Here is a 17,358-nt window from a genome sequence, read left to right on the forward strand (position 1 = left end):
ACAACAGAAGTACTTCAGGAAGATGCTCCATTTTCCTTGGAAGCTGGTGCAGTCGTTGAGCTTCTTCCTCTGGAAGTCTACTTTTGCTATGACTTTATGAGATATAAAACATCATTTCCCATCAAATCCGACTGTTCCTACATTTCTATTAGAAGGAGTTAGATGCCTTTTCAAGAGGTGTTTGTGAAGCTGAAAATGTTGGTTCCCCCCCGCTGTGTTTTAAGATGTAATTTGGCCCCTGGTTCCTACCTTGGTATGAAGCAAGGTGGGAGCAAAAGAGGCTGTGGTCTGTGGGTCTGCACTTCATGGTTAAACCAAGTATGAACCAGGTGATCATCTGCAATGAATTATCACAGCTCTGCCCTGTATGTTAACCCCAGACCTGGCTGACACCCATGGGATTCAAACCCAGCACCTGCCACAGAGTCAGTTTGGATTTTTTTGATCTTGGGCAATACTAGAGATTAGACTGGGTCTCATCCTTCCCTAATGCTCAGGATAACAGCAGTGGGTTCAAAGGATTTATTTGGTTTGGCCAAAAAAGAAGCCCACGTGATATGTGTTGGCAGAAACATTGCTTCTCGACAGGGAGATCCTCCCCGTGTTGAATGAACGGTCAGTCCAATGAAACCAGGCTAAAACTGTTCACTGAGATAATTTTGAAGCTGGTGAATTTTGTTTACTTGCAAACTTTGTATTTTTGGCCGGTTTATCCATTGCACCTCAGCTTCAGCAAACACAAAGAGACTACAGAGCCCCTGCTCATCACCTGCTTTGCCTCCAGCATTGCAACATTTTTCACTTCTTAACTTTTCACTTCCTAACCAGTTTCTGAAGCTGCAGGGATTGAGGGTAGAATTTGGTGATCAGAGAGTTTTTCTACACACATCTTGCATTAATCAAGTTTTTGTCAAAGAACCATATGATTCATGGTGTATGAACATACCGGGTGTTCATACAAAGTTTTTATTATTCTCTATTGCCAACGTTGAACCAAAATGCTCTCCAAACAGATACACACCCCCACTTAATTTGTAAATAAAGAGCTTTACACTTCACTGAAGATCAAAGAGGAAAAAAATCTAGATCAAAAAAAACCCTGTGAATTTGGCTTTCATTTTTTCTCCCCAGCCAGAAGCATTTGGCCATTATCCTGTCCTCTGTCTTTGAACAAGTGCTATTAATAAGTAAACAAAAAACGCTTGCCTTATAGGAAGTGCTTAGACAGGAAATTCACGTTCACGTCATTTCCCAGCTGTTATAAAATTGGCTTTAGCAGAGAAGGGAGAAGTCTAGTGGTGAAGTGCACGATTGTTTTTCTTCATGAGAAACATCATCAGGATGCTGACCCAAGAAGAACAGCCAGCTACGAGCTGAGGTCGGAAGGATGTCTGATTTGTAACTTTGATACTAGCTACTAAAATTGAGAAGGAAGGGGGAAGAAAAGCAAAAAGAGGTCACAGTTCTGTAACACTGACAGTAACACACAGGCGATCAGTGCTGTCAACATTATAAACTATATACAAGACAAAGCAGGACTCTTTCTTTTCCCAAAGAATGCAACAACAACAACAAAAAAAGTGTATATAACACAGTTGGCACATTATCATGGGACTGAGGAAAGGGGGTTTCTCCTGAACATTACAAGCTTAACTCATGGCAGTCCAGAGGACAGTTTGTCTCTCTAAACATACATGCTCTCCCCGTTCCTCCTTAAATATTTAGCGAAGACAAGGCCAGTAGCAATGTCTGGTGCAATCATGGTGCTAATAAGACATGAATGAATGCGAAGTTCCCCCTGAAAGGGAGCACCTTACTCCAGGAAGAGATGAGGGTGGGTGGGGGTTCAAGGAGTGACATGTCTAGTGCCAACCTCTGGTGCATCTTCTCAGGAGCAGTGGTAGATCACCTGGCAGTCAGTTGGGTAGGGTGTCAAGCCCGAGGGATGCCGCGTGCTGCTTTGCCCGGAGCCTTAGGTTCTCAATGCTTGTTGTTTTACTGTTCAGGCTTGGAAGGGAGCTGGAGGCCTGCAGGATGGGGGAGGACCAGACCTGCTGAGCATGGGAGAGCGACTGGTAGTAGGACTGACAGTGCAGGGAGCTCAGTGGTGCCATGTTGACGTTCATGCCCAAGTAGGGCATGGCAGATGGTGTCCCCATTTCGAAGGAGGAGTAATGGACCAAGTTGTTGGTGGCTGCCATGTGCTGGCGGAATTGCTCCTGTAGACGGAAGAGGCTCAGGGGCGAGGAGGAGTAGGAGTGAGTCTGAGCCAGGCCACCGCTGGATGAAGGTGTCACAGTTGCGCTGATAGGGGACTCTGGAGCAGGAGACAGAAGGGATTCGAGTTATTTCTACGGGCTGGGTGCAGGTGCTGATCTGCACCCTGGTAAGATCTGGACTGCAGCACGGGCTTCTCTCTTGCATCAGGAGTGTGAAAGAGAGAAGTTAACTCGGGAGGGCTAAACAAATGGCTGTTCCATACTTAGCACCTTAATTCCTAGAAATGGGGCTGACCTCATTGCTATGGCTTTCCATCTGCCACTGGGCACTGTTCTCCCCAAACTCTAACCTGAGCAGAAGGTCTTTACTCTTTCTGTGCTCCTGCTACAGCAGGTATCATGCCCTCCATGGGCCCTAAACAGTGCAGGGGACAAGAAGACAAACCTGGGCAGCGCACTTGCAAGTACCCACACCATAGGGAATAAGGGACTTTACCCACCCACCAGCATCCCCCTTGGTACACCAGGTCCTGGCACCAACCCCCATCGAGATGCTCCCCCTCACCTGCTTTTGGGCTCGCTCTCTTGCAGTTCAAAGCCTTGCTGTCCGCATCAGGGCTCTTGTCCAATTTAGCCTCATCCAAGGTGCTCTTAAACTCCTCATCTCTGTCGGTCTGGTCCTCGGGAGCAGACTCACTGGCCGACTGCTCTGACAGCGTTAGGTTGAGGTCCGCGCCTACCTCACTTGGGAGGCTCTGGACCTTCTCGGTGTCTGGGGTGGTGGCCTGGGTCTCCAGCACGGGTGGCTCTGTCTTTCCCTCACTGTGGCTCCCTTCACAGTCCTTCTGCTTCTGCAGCTGCTCCTTCTGCAGGCTACGCTGCTTCTTTCGGAATTTGGCTCTCCGGTTCTTGAACCAAACCTTCAGTGCCACAAACAGAAAAGGAGAAATTGTTGAAAATCCTGCCTAGTGCCAAATCAGATCATTCAGGCTGGGAGCTTCAGAGGAATCACAAGTAACGAGGTACTGCAAGCCCACTGTGCCTAAATATCATTCTGCTTTATTGGATCTTAGAGCTCTACCTGCTTTCAGTGCTTCTGCAAATAGCACAACAAATATATTTTTAAAAAATTCCAGCTTTTATGTTGATTCTTTAAACTGCTCCACTGGTGGTGGCTTTTTTTTTCTTTTTTCTACATTAGTCAGGCAGTTCCATCTAATCAGAGTGTCTGATAATTGAGTCTGATGACAACACATTCCCTTACAGTACAGTGATCTGTTAGCTTCTAAAACCATTCAGGTTTAAGTGTATCAAAACTATGATGGCAACGCTCAAAATAAGTTGTTACAGGTATAGGCTTTTATCAAGGAACTGAATTTAAGGAAAGAGGAGAGAAACCATGTTTTGCAACCTAAATCAGTAGACATGGATTGGAAGAAATACATTTGCCAATCTTGTTAGTGCTGATGAGGAAACAAAAATTTTGAACATCAAAATGCCTTGACATTTATGTAAAACACCTAATTTTTCTACTAGTTATCCAATTCACACTGAAGAACTTGCTAGCTAGATTTTTAAAGCCCAACCACGCAAGAACCTTCCCACCAGCACACTGTGCTAGTTGAAACAGAACAAACAAATCTTAGCCTGAGATGTTACAAATATTGACACTGGTGGAAAAGAGCAGCTGGAATTACTTGCGTTTCTGCTTTCCTGAGAATGCCAGAAAAGCCTTGCAAATAAATAAATAAGTAGACTTCTGCTGATGTTTCTAAAACTTCCCCCAAAGAAATGTGAAAGAACAAATGAAAACCAGCGTACACTTCAGACAATCCTAAATTTAAAAAATGTGTGCCTGGATTAAGAATTTCTTTAGCAGATGTGTGACTTCAGATGGTTTTATTCCTGCACCCCTCAGCCTCTGCCTTTGACAACTTCACTACCCCAAAATTTTTTGTTGCACTGGAAGAATCTTGCAAGGTTAAGGGAGTGGTCAACCCTCTAGGAACCCCACTATATTCTTTTAAGCTTTCCCACTCACAAACCCACAGATTAGCAGTACCTGGACTCTGGCTTCAGGTAGGTTTGTGCACATAGCCAGCCGCTCTCTCATCACCACATCTGGGTAATGAGTCTTCTGGAAGGTCTTCTCCAGTGCCTCAAGCTGTTGGGCGGTAAAGGCCGTGCGACTTCGCCTTTGTTTGCGGTGCTGGGATCCATAACGTGCCTCCAAAATGATGTCTTGAAATGTACAGCCGTTGGAAGACAAGAAAAGTGGCCAATTTAATTATTGGAATTTGTATGCTGACGGTTGAATAAAGCACTTGCTAACACCAGATAAGCCTACATGACTCTAGATCTAATAAAACACGTACATGCATTTTGCCAGTTAATTGAGGTGTAGGGGAAAATAAAACCTCTGACTAGAAAACCTGTTCTGGAAAGGAAACACCTTTCTATGGCAGCTATGGAAACTGTTGACATTCCAATGCTGAATTTAGTTGAAATTAGCCAACCTGATTCAACATCAGTGGAGGGGACAGGACACGCAAATGCCTAGACCTCACCATGGCACAAGGCTCTTTCATTAAGAAACATAACTTAATACAAAGTGTGGAGATTCATCACCAGAGTCAGGAGAGGGGCATAACATTATGTGCTATGTTCTTCTTGATGCCAAGCGCAGAGCTTCTGCAGGCTGCACAGATTGGTGGGAAAAGTCCATGCAGCTCGAACACGGCTGCCTCGAGCTCATTTTGTTGGTTGTGCTCCATTAGAACACATGCATCTTTCCAGAAACCAAACTAAGCTGGCTCTTCTTTAGTGTCTCGTTATGTAGCTCACTGTAGACTTCAAGAGAGCTGTTCTGGGCTCCAGTTCAGGAAAGCACTGAAGCTCATGTGCTTACGTGTGTTTAGCTTGAAAGCACGTGCTTTACTGAGCACAGACACTTTCCAGCATATGGGGTGGAAACACTAGCCAGGAACCAAGACCAGTCCCACTGACTGCAAGCCCAGAGCTCATGTGCTAAGCTCTTCTCAGTGGAAGAGCTGCTCAGAAGGTCTGACTTTGCAAACTGTTCTTGCGAACATCAGGGCAGAGAAGAAATTTGGACTGGGGAAAATACGATGTCGACAATAAAGGACTTATTTTTTTAGCAGAGATGACATTATTGAACAACAGTTAGTGAAAGCAGAAAAAACTTAAATGAATGAAAATAAGTTACTTCAAAATGAAAAGGAACTTTTTATTATGCAAGCTGGGACATGCTGTGCTACAATGTTGGAATGAAATAGTCTGGCTAGGGGTTTGCTCTCAAAGAGGAAATGCAGAAAGAGCAGTATCTGGTATCCTTTTTAATTCAGTTAAGAATGTGACTTCCAGCAGAAGGGACGAATGAACACACTACAAAACAGCCTAACAGAGAGAAAAGTTGGCATTGTCAGTGTGCGGAGTCAGACAAAGGCTCTCGCTGCTGTTTATTTGTGCTTTTATGGTGAACATCATGGCATGAATGTAAACAATAAACCAAAACCTGCTGTCAGGCCAGCCCCAGAACCCCACACAGCCAGGCTCCAAATATGTCAGCTAACCAGCGTAGCAAATCAGCTTTGCACCACTGAAACATTCCTCTTCCAAATTTCCAGCTGTTTCATTCTAGATGAGCATCTGCAGCGCCTTTCTGGGTGATTGCCAAAGCCATGTGGCAATCCATGTCTCCAGGTCTCCAGCCAAATACGGTATAGTGCTGGTTGCATACAAGAGAATTTTGCATTCATGGTGTTGAAGGTCTTTGGGAAGTGAAAAAAATGCTAATAGATGCCACTTTGGAAGCAAAGAGACTGTCCTTCAAGCATTAGACACAGTGCAGCCGTATGAGGAGAAGGGAAGTTCCAGGACAAGATACCCCAAAATATTTTACAAAGCTAACTTATGTGTTTCAAGTACAAGCAATCAGGAAAAAGGACACTGGTTAAACACCCTACCTGCAAGCTGGAGTACTCCCAAATTTCTAGAGTAGAAGTTAGACCTAGCAGCACCCTGGAGGCAGCAGCTCAGGCATTAAGTTTGGCCACTCCAGCAAGAGCCAACCAGCAATTATTTTAACTGTGTTTTCAGGCTTTGTGCAAGAAGGAGAATATAAATTGCAGGTGAGGCTTTGCAGTTACAATCAGAAACCTCTGTTTTCTGACTTAAGGTCATTTGCTTTTGTACTGTTTTATTCTGACTGTCCCTGGAAGGCAAATGAGATCTATAACTCTGCACTGAAAGATATTCAGAAGTAACAGAATAAGAAGCAACTGCAAAGGAACCAGCTCATGGGTATGTAATGCCTACCAGGCCAATGATAAGCAGACAACAGGACCGTGGGATTTAATTTGGAAAGTCTTCCAGGTAGGTTATTAATTTCAAAGATAAGAGGTCAAAAAACCAATTGAATCTCCCAGCCAAGAATATGAGAATAGGTTTTTTTCATTCTATTTTTTCATCTCCCTCTGCTTTTACTTTGTTGGTGTCAAAGACATTAAGTCCTCCATGCTGTATGGTAAAAGATACAGGTGATCACAAAAAATCTTTCAAGAGCTCCTTGCATCTAGGAAAAGGGCACCTTGAAACACAAGGTCTACAAGGTGCGTTGCAAAGTTCAGGCCTATCTGCTCCCCTCCGGCCACTTATAGGCTGCAAGGATGAGGGGAGAAGGAGATGGATGACTAGGACAAGGAAAGTGCCCACGTGCCATCCTATTGCAACCCAGCAGAAGAGCCAGGATTAGAGTCCAGGTCTCCTGGATCCCACTTTGGTTCCCTTTTGATGAGGACAGTGAGTCCAGGCTCTGCTCTGCAGCCCCCAGAGATCCTACAGGCCACAGTGAGTGGTCTGAGGAGCTGTATTAAGGCTGTCACTGCTAGAAACAGGATAAGGGAATATTGCTGGCATGAAGATTTGAGTCAGCTGTAGTTCACTGATCCAAAGAGTCCAAGACCTTTACCACCATGCCTTCATGAGCTACACACCTAGAAGGACCATTGTGAAACTTCTGCATCCTTATTTTGACTTAAGCCCACGTATCTTAAAATTTACCCCGCTAAAGTTGTCTGGGTAGATAATTTTTTTCCACCTACTCTAGGCTGGAAACAGCTTCACTTTTTTTTTCCTGTTGTATCAGATGGCTGGAAAGCTGTCTTAAAGCAGATATGTAGTGTTCATACAGTCAGGGAAAATGGTTCCATTCTGGGAAGGTGTCTAGAAATGCCTCTGTGCTCATTTCATGCCTTAGCTTCAGTATACTGGGTGTCAGGTCTGGTCTATCACATGGCATCCAAGCCCTGACCAAAACAGTGATGTTGAAGCTATTGACCATTTGCATTGCAGTAGCTTTTAATGATCTCAGCCAGATCTGGGTATTTTGTGGTAGGTTGAGATGCAGAGCAGATATATTTGCCCTACGATACAAAATATTCTCAGGTCTGCATCAAGTATTTTTGAACAATCCCTCTACCAAATAATAAAACACCCTCTGGACTTTGCATTTCCTTCTAACGAGAGTATTGATGTTGTGTTGTTACACCCCTGGCTGAGTACAGAAAAAAAAGGTCAGATGCTCTGGAGCAGTGGCTCCTGTCCCACTGACCCACCTCAACACTACTGTGTAAATAACACTCTCTGGGTAAAGTCACATGCGACTTTCTTTGAGCCAAAAAAAGCTCTTCTATGGAAGGCAAAATACAAAGCAATGGAGAGGGAGCCAGCAAGACCTGCAAGAAAACGTTAACCACGCCAAGCTCTAGGATTCCCTAGGAAGAAAAAGGTTGAGGTGAGGCCCAAAGAAGATCCAAATGAAGATAATTTTCCAGAGAGAAAGGGTGTTTAGTAGGACAAGAAATGGAAAGTAGCTGAAAGAAGCTGCAACATAGAAGAACAAGCTACGGCCTTGGATGGTAGGGGATGGCCATTAGGAGATACGAGTCCTGGACCCCTCGGTGAGGGAATCGAATTCACTGCATGCTCATATACATTGTGATATTATCTACCAATAAGAAAGTAAAATTTCTGCTAATTGTAGTTCACTTGTTAAAACATATTGCAGTGTCTTTTTTAATCCTCTCTTTTCAATCCCACACAGTAGGGCTGCATCCCTTCTCATCCCCGAGCTCCCCAGTCACTGGAGGCCAACGTGCAGAATGATGCAGGAGCCTGCTTGCAGCAAACATTAAAGGACATGTGCCACCTGCAGAGCTTGGACCACCCCACACCAGCTCATGATGCCACACTCCAACTCCCAATGAGCCGTTTCACTTGGTGCAAGCAACAAGGAATTTTTTTCCCCCAGGAAAATGGCAAAAGCCACGAGTTGTTCTTACCAGCCAGTCTCTCTGCCAGGGTGAGGGCGTGCACTGAGGGCCTGTAGTCAGGGGCGTGCTGGGCTTGCTGAGCTGCCTGCTGGTGGAGGTTGTACATGGCGCTCAGCGAATTCATGGCGTGGAGGGAGTAACCATTCACTCCATAGTGCTGCATGGCGACATAAACCTGAAAAAGAGCACCAGAAGGAGAGAGCTGCTTAGGAATGTGCTGTTCCAGACTCCCGGTGTCTCAACAGAGCTTTGGAAACGCTGAGCTCAAACCTAAACTGCTTCATGCAAGGCTCACTTCCAGCCTTCCAACTCAAACACGTTCTGGAACAGGAATCAAAATAGTTGCTATAGACCTAAAGCACCAGTGACCCTGGTCTGGCATCCAAGCTTAGAGACCAGTGTCTGACTACATCCCATTCATTGTATGTTGTACAAAAAGTGAGAAAGGATTTATTTTTTTACATCTCATAATAAAATACATAATATTATTGTTACTTCTAATGAACTGACCTAGCTCTGTCCTAGAACCAGCTGGAATTCTGTTCCTCTTGTTGCTTACAGTGGGCTGTTCCATAATCCTGTTGCTGTAATGTCAAATAATCTTCCTTATCTGAACCCACTCATGCATAATTTTTTCCCGTTCATTTTTATTAAGGTTCTTCTTAATGAAACACTACAGATACCAAAAAAAAAAACCAAACAAAGAACCAAACCAAAATTAAAAGCATTTAGTGTAAAAGAAAATAACTCTGTACCATAATAGGACAAAATATGTTATAGCTAAAGAAGGAATTAAGGTTTGTAATAACTGCTGACATTTCATAGCTCAATAGCAAGGAAATTATTTTGAAAACCAAACACCTTTTTTTCCCCACTGTGGGCTCTGCATGAAACTTCAAAGTGATTTTCCTTATAGACCACCTGTAAAACTGAGCAAATATTGACCTCAAATGCTTAGTAATGCTTCATTCCTCCCTGCTATATATGATCGAGAGCCTTCAGGATGCCATTTCTGTAGTTTGTACAACGTTGGAAAGGAGGTTGTTAAGAATTTGCTAAAAAAGAAAATTTTAAACACACGATTTACATAAACAAGTCATCTTCTGGAAAGTCAGAGAGGTCAGACCATTCAGAGAAAGAAGTTCAGCTAGGCTAACTTAAGGAAAGCAGACAGGTTATCTAGGAAACCTCTTAGAAAATAGTTTTGATTACTGGATGGAGGTGCTTCAACTCCCATGATTTTAGAAGAAATCTGATACACTGAACAGCAAAAAAGTGGATGAAAAATTATCTGTTATTTTTTTCTGTACTGAGGAAATTCCTCAGTTGGTCCTACTCTCCCCTGGCTCTGAATTCTCATTCTCTCTTTCTTGATGCAGGAGTCATAAACACAGAGTGACCTTATCTAACATGTTGTTCCTGGGAAAATGAGCTAAATTTTGTGTTGTAGGGTCCGGCAGTGACCTGGGGCATCTGGTTTTATAGTATCCAGGCCATTAATTTTGAATTCTTCTTCAAAATGTTTAATTTCAAAATTTACCCTAGTTCTTAGAAAAGCAAGGACTTTTCCAAAACAAAACACTAACTGTCATCTATACCATATCAAAGTTTTTTTTCACTCTAACAGGAGAGAAAGACGACTCTGTTCTGAGCTGAACCACTGTGACAACAGATATTTTTGGTTCAGATGCTGAATCAACACAAGAATGCAGCAGCTCTGCTCTAACTGAGCTTATGGAAGACCTAAGCAATGCCAAATTGGTTCTCTGGTTCTCTGATCAAGGTGAGAGACTTCACTTGCCAACAGCTTTTTGGTATCTTCCCCATGATGGGTACCCAGCAAGATTACTTGGGAAGTAAAAATTACTTGAGGACACCTACATGTCCCCAGCCTGGACAGTTCCTGCAATTCAGCACAGCCTGAGCCCATCCTCAGCGTGTTTCATTTCCAAAGAGCATCACCCCTCTCCATCCTGTGGCAGAGCAGCACTCAGCACACACCCAGTCCCTATGGGTAGGGGGATCGCCTCAACCCGCCGTAGGGTCATTTGTGGCTTTACTTTCACAGTCCAAAACAGGACAGGATTTTCTGGCCAAGGCAGGCAAGGACACAAAGGCTTGCAACTTCATTTTGCCTCTTCTCTTCCCACCCTTTAACTTGTGAACTGCCTGGCAAAGTGGAATTCTCAAAGCTTATTAAGTTCCTGCGTGTTTTGTGAAAACCATTTGAGGACACAGAACCTAGTAACTGCCCTGGGCTGCTGCCAGACCTCCGTCCTTAATAGACACTGGAGAATCCACACCGGGGTTGAGCCTTGCCAGGAGATGTGTGGGAGGCCGTGTGTCTTTGACTCCCCAGCTCTCAGAGACATGCCTGTTTGTTTTCTAATCCCCCTTGCAACATCGCTGGTTGTGAACCAGGCTGGCACATTCAGGGAAAAATGAAGAGGGAGAGGAGGGGAATTATTCCTATACTATACAGTCTTCCAAGAACTCTGCCAATGTCATTGCCTCTGGAGCCCAGTGTTTTCACTGAAACACTTGCTCCAGGAAGATTTCAGTTTCTTTGATTGTTAAAAGATAATATTGTGGGTACACGTGTATCTGAACACAGTCTTCTGGGTGGGCTGGAAGAAAGCGCATCAATTTAAAAAAATTAAAAAATAAAAAGCAGGGAACTTAATAATGATGGACTCACGACAGGAGTCACTATCCATCATGTCTTTAGAGATACCTGCCTGGCATGCTGCGATGCAGACAACAAGCAGAACTTCCTAGCCACTTGTGCAGCAAATGCATTATCCCAGATTCAATATAAAAAATGAGGGGAAAAGGAGATCTCTTATGTTTACTGAGCGAGACTGTTCAGCCTAATAAGCAAAGTTAACTGAGACCGCAAACGGCTCCTGTTTAACCATCAGCTACGAGCACACTACAACCCCAATAAATTAAATATTTAAAAGACATCATGCAGCAATTTTTTTTAATGGAGAAAGCCATTCATCAAGCCACCACTGTGTTTCACAAGCTGTCGAATAGTGCTTACACTGGTTAAAATAATCTTTATATTTCATTAAGCAACCAAATAAGCTGATCCCTCCCCACTGGCTGTATAGATGGCTTTAATTTTCAAAATCTGCAAATGCATCTTTTATGTCTCTGGGTGGCTGGAGGGCCTCAGGAACAGCCACAGCTGGGAGGAGGAGGAGAGCAAAGTTTAAGCTTCTGCTTTGTGGAGGGTACAGGCTTGAGCAGTCATTAGTACAGCTGGAAGGGTCCAACCTGAAAGAAAGGGGCTGCCGCACCCTGATTTTGTGCATCAGAGATTGTTGAAGAGTTGGGAGCTGCCAAGAAAGGAGATGGGAGCTGAAGAAAGGTGTGGGAAAACAATAAGTGAGGAAAATCTCTGTATAGGGTGAGCCCAGCCTGGCTTTGCCCCTGCCGAGAGCCTGTGGGCTGATCCTGCAGCGTTTGCTCAGTGTGAGGAGATGCCTTGGTGCAGTGCCCGGGGCAGGTACCTCCCTGGTTTCTTTCTGCATGGCCCCTCAGGGCCACATCGGGGACTGTCCTGGCATCAAAAGACTTGTTCTTTCCTAGCTACCTACGCTTCACAGCACCAGGCTGGGAGGTCTCTAATGCTGTGCGCTTTGCCAGACCCTGCCGGCATTCCCACTCCTCCTGCTTTTGCAAGGCCAGCGTTGCTACCTCGGTCCTGAAAAGCCTCTCCTATGGCTTTTCCCTCTCACTTAAGCTTTCACCGTGCGAGCCTTATGGATGCTGTACCCATTTTTCTTCCCAAGCTCGCAGAACCCTCAGGCTTTGGATGCCCGATCAGTCTGCCCTAGCTTTAACTGCTGCCAGCTGGGGGAACACCTGGTTTCTCCAAATTCCTAGAGACCACGCATTGTGGGTTTCTGCCCTTTGCAAATCTGGAAAGCAGATCGCTCCTTACTCAGACGCTGCTGTTCAATCTGATGCAAAACAATTTGCACATAGAATCATAGAACAACCAGTTTGGAAGAGACCCACCGGATCATTGAGTCCAACCATTCCTATCCATCACTAAACCATGCCCCTCAGCACCTCGTCCACCCGTCCCTTAAACACCTCCAGGGAAGGTGACTCAACCCCCTCCCTGGAAAGCCTGTTCCAGTACCCAATGACCCTTTCTGTGAAATTTTTATTCTACCAGCCAGACGTGGAAACCCCATTATCCCAGAGCAGAGCTGCACTGCTCCTGGCACAGCACAGCTCCCCTCCACCCCTTCCCAACACTGGCCTTGCAAAACTCTGGTGCCCTTAAAGTTAAAACCCAAGAGCGGTGGCATTTATTGTGCACTGTGTAACAGCGTAGCATATCGGAGAAATTTTGCCCTATATTGGGCTTTAATATTACCAGCTTTGACTTCTCAGCTTGTATAAGAGGCTTTAAGGTTCCCTATTTAACTGGTAACAATTTTTTAGCCAGGCACACAGTTCTGTCCTGAGACAAGATGTGAAGATGAGAGAACCACAAATTTCCTTGCCAAGTGAAAATTCCTCTTCCTAGCAGCTTCTGTTTGTGTATGTGGGGGACAGGAACAGGTCTGAGAACAATAAGACATCTTTTAAAAATGAGATGTTGATGTTTATGCAAAGTACCTTGTAGCAAAACAACCATATTTTCCCTTCTAACAGACGAAAAAAAAAACCAAACAAACCCACAAGACCTCAAAACCCACTCTGGAGCAGTACTAACCACATCCAAGAACGTGAGATAGGAAACATTTTCTGCTTCCTACTCTCCTCATTTCACTCCTTACCCCTCACCTTTATCAGTCCGTACCTGGCTTCACACTGCAGCCACACACAAGGCATTGAACAAAAATATAGAAATGACAAAAGTCATTAAGGGAGAAATGTATCGATCTCTGCAGCCTGTAAACTCAGGTGTCACTTGTTCTGGCCACAGAGCTCGTGTCAACGCTGGAGAGCTTGTCCCCATGCTGAGCTGTCCTGAATAAGGACATCTGTGGCAGCTCCCCGTGCTGACAGTGCTCTGGAGGAAGGGAAATTTAAATCAAGAATGTGGCTTTGCTCAAGCACATTATTCTGGCAAATAATCTCCCAAATCTAAACTAAGTAGAGAGGGAAGAATTTTCAATAGTTTCTTCTGGTCATTTTTCTCAGGTAAAAGTAAAACCCACTGAGGACTAAACACTTGTAAATGTTGTTGAGTGAGATGAGTTTGAGGCTGGATTTTGGACTCAAAGCTTTACAGGGGCTTTGGACCATTTTCTCTTTTCCCTTCAGCTGTTCTCTCTCCATAGTGAGTCATCCCGAACTCAGAAAAGCACCAAGGCTGAATTCACTGGCTTACAGAATGTGCTCAGGTGCTATAACGAAGAATGGGGTAATAAACCCTATGAGGTCAGAGTTAAACACACTAATTTTTTCTTAGAGGAATCAAAAGGGGGATACCAGAGCCTGGTGGGCACCATGGGGTGTAATGTTATCATTTCATTAAATCTTTCCAGAGATGGGGGGGAAGAAGGGTGTTTATGAGGCTTTCTTTACGTGAAAAATAAAGCTATACTAAAAAGTTACATCTGAATTTTGACAGCTCATTGATAGAAGTGAATTTCAACACCACCGTCTATTTCCGATGAGGAGAAGTTCACCAAAAAAGAGTTTGAAGTTTGGAAGGGTTCAGCACCCCCTTGGGTCTGCACCCTCATGCAAGACACAGCTGGAGCACAGGGGAAGCAGCAGGAAAAAAAAAAACAAACTGATTGCAAAATAAAAATCTGATGTTCTTGTCTGGAGTTCAGGGTCCTGCACACGACAGGAGAAAAATAAGAGCAGCCCTGACAGGTGAAAGGGAAAGCTGTGGTCCTTGAGCCCAGGTGCCTGCTCTGCTGGTAAAATCACCCCTCGTGCTCCTGCAAAGCCATCGTTCATTACTAACGGGGAATAACAGCTCCTGGGTTTTGCTCATAACATCTTCCCTATTACTGCTGGTACTAAACATCACTGAAAATAAAATCACAACAAAATATCCTCCCCCCACTCCTGGAGCTCTTCCGCTTTACGATTTTTTGCTTTGAGTCCTTATTCAGAACCACTTTAAGTCAGCAAGGTAAATAATGAATCTCTGTCTCTGCTTCTCTGACAGTCTAGGAAAATAGGCTCAGTCTATACACAGACATTGAGTTTATATGTATTTGGTAGCAAATGAATTACATACCTGGGGGATTCTGAATAAATGATCCTTGCAAGAGGTTTTCTACAATTTTTTTTCCACATCCCTAAATCTTTAAGATATATAAAGGTCCAAAATCAGGGAAAATAATAACCAGCATATCATAAATCACTTGTGTTCCTCACGCGATATTGCTGAATGTCTAAGGAAACAATCTCACCGTTGTAGTGGACAAAATATAAATAATTTGAAATACTGGAACACATCATATTTTCCCATTCAAATGCCAAAGTCCAAGAGCAACATGCACCATAAAAACAGGCTTCCAAAGGACTTTCCTTATAGCTGAAATAAATGAATTGAGAACAGCTCTAAAAAAAAAAAAAATCAAGATTCCCCATTTCAAATCTTCCTGCAATATTTTTACACCAGTGTAAATCTCCAGATTTAAGTGCAGTTAATTTCTTAGTGCAGAGTGAGATCTTGATTAGACCTGGTCTAGTTGAACAAGTCGCAGCCCATCAAAAGCAAAACCTGACTAATTACACCAATGCTCACAGCTCACATTCAGCTATTACTACTGACCTTAGTGTAAATGAAAAAGATCTTTTTCTTAAAACCAGCAAGCAGTTGAAATTTGGAAATACTTCCATTTAGGGATAGGATCACAATTTTTAGGTAGACCTTGTCAAATAATTGTGTTTCTCAAGTCTATATTACTGAAGAGCACAGCAACTCTATTTGTAATGCTCATCTATTTGTAGCAGAAGCATAATAGGATGTGAGTTTTGCGAGTTTTACAAAACAGACCTCAAAGCATCCTGCTGGGAGGAGAACATTTTATTATAGGGCTGTACAGACTCAGTCACTAGGTTGCCAGCGGCTGAGGTAACACGCCCTGGCTGACAGAGGTAACTCTCATCAGTTGCTGTGATTTTTATTTAAAGCTTTTGTAAGATCATCATTTCAACCCCCCCCAAAAAAGCCCGAGTTTGTTCAAACAGTTCCCAGCAAAAGACTTTCCAATACCTGTTTGAAGAGGTGTGATTCAAAGGGCAGATTCACAAGGTCTGAAATACAAATAAAATAGAGATACCCTCACACTCTGTTTTTTTCAGCCAGCGTTAAGGCTTGGAGCCCAGTGACTTGCAGTGTAGAGCCAGGATTGGGATCACTAAACATCACGGTGGTGCTACATCTCTTGCTTGCCATAACTTACACACGATGTTCAGTGCTTAATGATCACATCAGTATAAATACACCTCCCTTCTTTCTCTCCTTCGGAGCAGCGCTCAACCCTCAGTAAAAGCTCTTGTAATCTATATCTTGTAATCTAAACGCTCTTAATATGAATGTTGCTCTGGTCCTAGTTTCAGCATCTCATTCTGCTTCCAGTTTGGTCAACAGCAAAAAAAAAAACCCATGCATTTTAGATCTCTTACAATTAATATCACAAAGGAAGCCGAACCCTGCAGCACAGACTGACTCCGAGTAGTTTGAGTACCTACAGCCTGGCTCTGCCAGCGCTGCTGCCGCACACTCCACCTTCGTGGATGTGAAATACAGCAGCATCTCTCTACAGCTTGGCTCTCACACACCTGCCCTGCCCGCCTGTTCTCATGTCTTGAGACCTTACGGCATCTCTGCCTCCACACTGGCTCTGCCTTCAGGACTCGGCATAACCTCAAAGCGCTGTGCAATCAAACTGCTGAATTCAGGAGCAGCTTAAAGTGTTTAACTTGGGTGTTTATATGCAAAAACAAAAAAGTACTTTCTCCCTCACCCCTTCCAAAACAAGCACATTTCTGGCTTAGTTGTCTTTGCACGCGGTTTGTCTGGCTGAGCCCTTCCACTCACTTTTGTGAAAATGGCTTTGCTGTGAGAAGAATCATTTCATTTGCTTTAATGCTGGCAAAGGGAATTTTCCTAACTTGATGACAGCAGAGGTCCAGACCTCCCAAATTCTGCCCTTAAGGGCTGCTGGCAGCATAAGGGGAGGCTCCCTGCTTGCTCTCTGCTGCAAAAACAGTTTTGCTTGCAGCATATTTAGCTGCAAATGGCTTACACGAACAAATTGACTAGCTTGAAGGCATCTCCTTGGGGCTGCTGGTGGGGGTTCCGGAATCTCCAGTGTCCCTGGAAGATGGAGCAATACTCAGGAAGATTTTACCCATAACGGGGCCTCGTTAACAAGACAGGGACCTACAGTTCTGTGTTGAAATATGTTTTAAGCCTGTGACATTTAGTAACCAGGACGTCTGTCTGTCTTGAGCACCACAGCCATGATACTGATCTTACCTCCTAGCCCTGAGCTGTAACAAGAGAGATCAGTCATTGCAAGAAGCGCTGGTAGAAGAGAGTCCTGACACATAAGCTTTGTAAAGATTTGCTGAGGCAGCTAAAGACACTCCCTCCTGCTGTTCTCGGGTGCTGCCAACCTGGTAGCTGGGCTGGCAGAAGGGATCATGTGCTTGCTCCAAGTGCTCCCAACATGATGCCTCGGCTGAGATGTTTGGCTTCAAGGGCAGAAACTGGGATATGGCTTGGAGGGAGGGTAATTCTCCACCACCTATCACTATTCATCAAGTAAATGTAAGCTGGAGCT

The 17,358-nt window shown here is 44.2% G+C and overlaps 1 protein-coding gene across 1 annotated transcript; it reads right to left on the reverse strand.

Annotated features, from left to right (window-relative positions):
• Positions 1-475: 475 nt before the first annotated feature.
• Positions 476-8,744, reverse strand: DMBX1 (diencephalon/mesencephalon homeobox 1). Its single transcript, XM_069863057.1, has 4 exons — positions 8,582-8,744; positions 4,282-4,460; positions 2,785-3,139; positions 476-2,317 (listed from the first exon to the last, which is right to left on the reverse strand). The coding sequence occupies exons 1-4, from the start codon at positions 8,733-8,735 to the stop codon at positions 1,917-1,919; spliced, it is 1,089 nt and encodes a 362-aa protein (XP_069719158.1). The 5' UTR covers positions 8,736-8,744; the 3' UTR covers positions 476-1,916.
• Positions 8,745-17,358: the final 8,614 nt, after the last annotated feature.

The sequence above is a fragment of the Phaenicophaeus curvirostris genome, chromosome 8, assembly GCF_032191515.1.
Source record: "Phaenicophaeus curvirostris isolate KB17595 chromosome 8, BPBGC_Pcur_1.0, whole genome shotgun sequence".
Lineage (NCBI taxonomy): Eukaryota > Metazoa > Chordata > Aves > Cuculiformes > Cuculidae > Phaenicophaeus > Phaenicophaeus curvirostris.